The sequence below is a fragment of the Acartia tonsa genome, chromosome 3, assembly GCF_053477335.1.
Source record: "Acartia tonsa isolate MP-2025a chromosome 3, ASM5347733v1, whole genome shotgun sequence".
NCBI lineage: Eukaryota > Metazoa > Arthropoda > Copepoda > Calanoida > Acartiidae > Acartia > Acartia tonsa.
The window spans coordinates 24,973,483-24,980,463 of NC_137262.1; the positions used below are offsets into that span (position 1 = coordinate 24,973,483).

The window sequence follows — 6,981 nt, forward strand, 5'->3', positions numbered from 1 at the left end:
TCTGGGCAGGTATTTCCAATAAATTACTTTTTGTTACATTTTATAAACATGTCTTTTATTCTTTTACGTAAACCATTCTAATAGTTCATGATTTTTGCTAAAAGTGTGTTTGCCTTTTGGCATTCGTGTTAACTTTGAATTTCTTTTTGTTTTAAGTTTAAATGTGATTGGATGATGCACTATTTCTCAACAAATGAAGATGTTATATGCTTTAACATTTTTCTTGACATTCAAGAAATTTTATTATAAAATGCCGTTCAGATTGATTACCACGTTTAAAACGTTATAAAATTTTACTCATATATTTATATTGGTTTTTCTCTGTCCTAATAGGCTTGGTATTTTCCCTAAAAGTGACTAACAACCGTAGAACTTATCTTTGGAATAAATAGAAATTATTTTGGTTTGCTTGGTTGGGGGGAATCCTTATCACTGAAGTGGGCCTATACAATATTTGTAAATCTACCAAGTGGAAATAAAACCCCAATTATTATAATGACTAAAGCAAAACATAGTCAAACACGCTTGACAAATCTTAAAACTCATCAAAAAAATTGGGATGATGTATTTTATATGGTTCACTTGAATAACATCTCATAATCTAATTTTGAATTATCAAATTAGGTATCTTTTTTCCAATTATTTTTCAGAGAAGCTATACTTTCATCCATGATACGAAGGCAGTTTGTTTATAAAAGTTTAAAGTAGTTATGAGGTTGACAAGAATTGTTCTTTTTTCACACAGAATATTTCATTTTTAGGGATTTATTCTTTTGGTTTCAAAGCTACTCTTCAACTATTGTATGTATGTATTTTCATAGGTCTGATAAAATTAACTATTAGACAGGTTTTGAAAATTTATAAGCTATAATTATCAATTGTTATTGTTGAATTATGTATATATATTTTATGTTAAACTGTTTTTAACCTATTTTTGAATGGGGGGTCAAATATATACTAGGACACCTATGGAATCAGACTGCAGAGCCCAAATTTGAATTAAGTCCCCAGTAAACTTTTATTGGGGGATTTAAAAATTAATTTTTAGTGTTGCTGTAATCATTTTGACCGAAGCAAAAGCTTTTTTTTACTTCGGGTAATATTGTGGCTTACAGAACATTTTTATATAATTCACTTTATATTGATACAATAAAAAAACATTACTCTGTTCATTGGAAATAATTTTTTTTCCCAAAACAATTAATTTCATTGAAAAATCTAACATTTACAATAAAACAAATAATTCTGAAATCTAACCAATAAGCAGTCTTGTTTTATATAATTCTTTACAATTCAAAAAAAGAGTGTTTTCACAAAGTGACTTATTTCCAATGTAGTTAAATATTTTTTATTTAATTAAAATGAAAAGAATGACAACCGTACATATAAAAGATACATACTTTTTAAAATTATTTTAAAAGATAAATTTGAATAATCTTATTTTATAACACATTTGTATATGTGACAAAAATAAATTTGTTGTATTGCATAAACATTTGTTGTCATTTAACCCTTTACAGCCATTTTTTATGTTTTTAAAATAAGTAAGAGAACACAAACATGTTAATGTTAATTCGTTGATATATTATAAAGAATTAACTTTTTAGTGAATTTTTATAGTAAAATCATAAGGCCTAATTTTACTCTATACCAGAATACAATATTTATGAAGCAAAACACTCTAAAAGCTACGAATTTTACCCAAATAAAAAAAGACCTTTTGCTCGGATCAAAATGATCACGGCAACAGTAAAAATTAATATTTAAATCCCCCCAAAAAAGTTTATTGGGGACTTAATTCAAATTTAGGCTCTGCAGTCTCATTCTACTGGTGTCATAGTATATTTTTTATATACGTTTTAAAAATAGGTTAAAAACAGTTTAAATAACAACTGAAGGTTGAGATAACAGCATTAAACGTTAAAAGTCTTAAATATTTAAATACATTAACTCATGCAATAAGGCACAAAAAGATTTTAAATTGATCCAATTGTTTCTTAGCATTATAGAGATAAATGGTATCTAATTTATATCGGTTTAAATTTCGGTCACATGACTCAACACAAAAATTTTACCTATATCATCAATTGCATGAAGGTATTGTTTGGTTTGATAGAAAGCAGCTGATCTATTGGCTGCTGCTGATGCCAGTGCTTCACCCTCCAGCAGTACAGGATTACACGGCGCATACCTGGAATATTAAATTAACTAAAACATCTTACAAAAACAGAGTTTCAATAAGCAAAGAAAAATATCTTGTAATCAATTTATTATACAAATAAAGCCTACAGATAGTTCATTCAGTTAGGAAAATAGAAAAACCTTAAAAATACAGATTGTGATGTAGAAATTTGCATGTATACTATACATTTGCTCCTTAAAGTTAATTAAAAATAAAAAGAAAACAGTTATAGAGAAGATTTACTCAATTTAAGAATTACGTAAGGAGGGAGGGGACATTGTACTGTAAATTAAATAGGTATCTAAAGTATCTTATTAGTTGGCTTAAAAACCTCAGGTACTTTTTATTAAATCCTAATTGGTTAGACCAAACCATTCAACCAATTAAAAATTGAGTATGTAAATCAAATTATCATTAACCCTTAAATTCCCTGCGAGTTACCTCATAGCTTCAGTGTAGAGTAGAATCGCCATTTCATATCTTCCTTCATTGTAAGCTCTGTTTCCATCTTCCCTAAACAAACATATGTCATATCCTATATCTTATTATAAAAGTAACAGGATGTCTATGTGTCTCTATGTGTGACTGTAGCAGAGGATTGCGCTAATTGCTGCATTGATATGTTTCTCCTAAATACCTACCTATCTACAGGTCAAAGGTTGAGTCTTTATACAGCGAGGGAAGCTTCACAGTGCTACTGGGCTGATTTTCTTCCCCCTCCTCTAATAATTTCTATAGATTAAGGAGAAAGGTGAACCTGTTTGTTCTGCTGAGCTCCTCATCTTTTCTTGGCCATGCTCCTTCCTCATGAACAAGCTCCCCTAATAAATTAAAACAGGTTTTTAGCAAGACTCAAACATAAACATCAAAATTTAAAACTTTAAAACATAAAAATCCACGAAACCTTTAAACCAAAATTTCTAGGAATTACATCAAATTGTATGGTTTTAACAACAAGTACGGTTACATCCACACGTTAGAAGATTTTAAGACAAATTAAAATAGTAAATGACTATGTAATGATTAAAAGTATTATTAAAATGCACCATAAAAGTTTTTCTTGTGTGTTGTATAGTATATCCACTCTTCATAGCATATTAAAATCATCAATTAAACTTTCTTATTCTTAAAAAGTCAAATAATTAAAAAATAAGTTTTGAAATAAACTGAAATTTGGGAAAGGGTGTTTTTTCCCTATATGCATAGCCCCAGCGGGGACTTATTCCAGCAAAGCCATAACCCTGCATGGCTATCATGAACCCAATAAATCCTAACCTTAGGTAACAATTACCACCTGAAAAAAAACTAAACCCACTTATTTTCCTTTTACTTCAAAATGAGTGTAAAGGGAATAGAAATAGGAGAGAAGAACTATAGTGTGAACCCCTTTTTCGTAAATCTGACAAAGTAACTCCTCTAGCTGACAAAAAACTTTAAAATTTTTCGAGTATATAATTTCAAGAAAGCTAACTTTATATTAAGGAATTCAACAATTCATAGCTAACTTATTAAAGGATTTGTAATATGCTTTACACTATACTAGAAAATAAATTTTAACACGATATAATTTACGTGAGAAAAGCTTTATCTTAAGAAATGCGACTATTTACAGCTGACTCTTTATATGAACAAAATGAAAAAAAATATGCCCTTTCCCTTTCCCATATGTGTACAGTGTATACACAGTACAACGCTAGGTCCTGTTGAAAACGTAACGAACGTACTGTTGTATTGCTATTTGTTGTTATTTTATTTTTATATAATTTATTTCGAGGTAAACATAAAACAAACTATGAATTTATGTATTTTAAATGTTTATAATAGATAGGAATTACGAATTAAAGATGATAAATCATGTACATTTGAAGTCCGAGATATTATTTTTTGTTTTATTAGAAACTCAAGAAAAAAATATGATTTTATTAACTTAAATTCATAAAGGGATTTTTATTATTTTACAATGATTGCAATAGATGAAGCATATTTATTATTAATGCACAGATAAAACATAGATGTGAAACAACAATATGAAGGCAGTACTTCATGTGATGGACTTGATTCGAGTAAAAGTTGAAAGAACAGCTCTAATTAACTCTAATAAAAAATCTAGAAAACTTCAGTTTAATTCAACCAATGAGATTTCATGTATGCTCCGATGCGATTCATTTATTGGCTCAATCAGACATTCCCTCTCTTTCTTAGTACCTTTATTATAAAGGGTGAACGAAGGGTATTTGGGCTCGACTATGCACTTTTAGAGAAACCGCCAAAATTGAGTACCTATTTGCATGCTACTTTCTTTTGAACAAATAATCTTGATTCTTTCTTCAACATCTTTAGTCTGTTCCATTTCTTCCTTGCATTGCTTAGCCAGTTCCTAGAAAGGTATAACTAATAACTATAATTAGTTGTCTGTTTGTCTGTCCATTCGTCCGCCAGGCTGTCTTGGACGCTACTGGGGTTTTTACTGTACCATTGAGCATCTGTATATAATTTCCCTTTTTAATGCTTCAAAAACATAATTTTTTATGAAGGTTTTCCGATTTTCTATGTTTTGCACAAACTTTTTAACAACTGACAATGTACTGTATAACTCACTTCGTCCGTTTATCCATTTTAAGTACTTCGCTACTTATAGATGTTGTCCTCCTTGTTTTGTTTACATCAAAGTAGAAAGAGGATTGGCACTACTACATCCCCTAAGATGAGGAGCTAAGAGGCTAGAAACGCTGCAACAGATTTCCTCAAGTTGCCTATTCGAGCACAGAACGTCCCCACCCTTATTTGAAATAAGTTGGTATGTTTTTTGTTTGTTTAATGCCTTAGGTGGAGTAAGGCTACGTTTTGGGTTTTTGGCATTGCAGGAATTAGCCCTACAGGGCACAGAGTTAGTGTCCTCCTCAGTGGTTTTACATAGGAAAAACTCCTCACCCTCTTTTTACAATTATTTTTAAATATGGGGTCTCTTTAGACACTTTGAGGGGCGTAATTCAGGCAACCCCTCCCCCCCCAAACATTCTTCTTTTTATAGCTAGATAAACCCACCTGAATAAATGACCTTAAACTAAAAGGTTCCTTTTCCTCGTTGTCCTCCAGGATTTTTTTGAGCAATTTCTCGTTTTCTGCATTGTCATTAACCTCTTCTTTCTGTATTTCTTCAGGTTGCCCTTGCGGTTCTGAACTCATTTTTATCTAATTCTGTAACACGAGGACATTTTCTTCCATAAGGTGCACAACAATCATACATCCTATTATATAAAGTAGTAAGCGTTTTTTCTTAGGGGGGGGGGGGAGTGGGACACACCTAACCTTCCCAAAAATGAAAAATACCCCCTCCTCAAAAAAAATAATTTTTTAAAAAATTTTCTTTAAAATCTAAAACACGAAAAATTAGTTTGATAAAACATCTTAGGGCAAAGCCCCTAGAGGCTAGGGGCGAAGCCGCTAGTAGAATATAATTGGTTAATAATCAGTGATTACAAGGGATAAGACACTCGATAATAAATTTGGAAACAATCATAAATAACAAAATTCCAATTAAAGTTTAAATCTTTCAACCAAAATGATTATTTATTGTGTTAACCAATCAAGGTTTAGTTAAATACCCACATTTTTAAAGCCAACAAATAAAAACTATTGGTTCTAGTGTAACTAACAGTCAAAAGTCCCATTTCTCCCTCTAATGTTACACAATACGGCATTTTAGTTGACCCAAAAGTTTTCTATAATTCCTTATGACGTATAGATAGACAGACCCTAGTTATAAAATAGCATCTCCAATAAATGTGTTGATGATTTAATATACAACAGCTTATACCAACAACGAAATTTCATTAGGAAAAAAATCACGAAACCTATATAGATTTTCAGTTGTCGTTGGAGGGCAACACTTAATTGAAACGACAACCTTTTTATCTGCCCCCCAAATATTATTCTAGGGTCATTTCGCTTTATTTATTCCTGAATATACACACATTAGCTTTTATAATTTTAATGATATGATCACTTTGAAAAAGGGATTTTCTAACCCTTAGCACATATACAATCAATGCATGTTTTACTGTTTCACAAGTTATTTATAACTTACGATCACTTAGAAATCATTTAGTCTAATTTCAATAATTTCTTAACTTTGCTTGTTTACATTCTTGTTAATGTTTCAACATGTTTTTTTTTTATACATAATAGTTATTTTAGAGATTTTTAGTCACTTACAATGTTAATATACTGAGAAAAGTCATGTGTCGATTGCAACATGTGTGCGTGCGTCTGTGTGTGTGTGTGTGTGCTTGAGCTTGGCCGGTGAACTCATCCTGTAAATAAATATAAAAGGAAAGGCCGGGATGTGTTTCCAGAATGTCACAAAATTTGCTGTTTTAATTACAAACTGAATTTCACTATGACTTCTTTGTTTATTGTCTGATTTGAATTTTTAGTATAAAATACACCTCTGGTTTATGGAATGCCTCATAATCGTAGATAACACATTAGTTAAAGTTTATAAATGATGCGATTTATATATTATTTATCCTTTAAAATATTTCTAAATAATTAACCGATTGATTTCTTCATATTGGTAAAGCTTCGCTTGCTGATTTTATGCTATTTCAAAATAAAAACTTGGGTGGTTTTAGCCTATATTTCTGCCCTTTTGAGTAAAGAGGCTTATTGCGTAACGGCTAGTAAAACTTCTTAAAACTTTAAAAGTACGTTTTATGTGTAGGGTCGAATAAACACTCAAAAAGGGGAAAGGGAAAGGAAAGTGAGATTTATGTAATAATATTCAACTACGCTCCTAT

General features: G+C 30.5%; 1 protein-coding gene across 1 annotated transcript in view; it reads right to left on the reverse strand.

Moving 5' to 3' along the window:
* LOC145313726 (protein-lysine N-methyltransferase SMYD4-like) overlaps positions 1-5,400 on the reverse strand; it is a 40,310-nt gene extending 34,910 nt beyond the window's left edge. Inside the window, exons 1-5 of the mRNA XM_080153278.1 lie at positions 5,228-5,400; positions 4,463-4,559; positions 2,940-3,003; positions 2,624-2,695; positions 2,076-2,191 (exon numbers count right to left, since the gene is read on the reverse strand). Of these exons, the coding sequence (XP_080009404.1) occupies positions 2,076-2,191; positions 2,624-2,695; positions 2,940-3,003; positions 4,463-4,559; positions 5,228-5,368 (490 nt within the window). The 5' untranslated portion in view covers positions 5,369-5,400. The remainder of the gene's footprint in view (positions 1-2,075; positions 2,192-2,623; positions 2,696-2,939; positions 3,004-4,462; positions 4,560-5,227) is intronic.
* Positions 5,401-6,981: the final 1,581 nt, after the last annotated feature.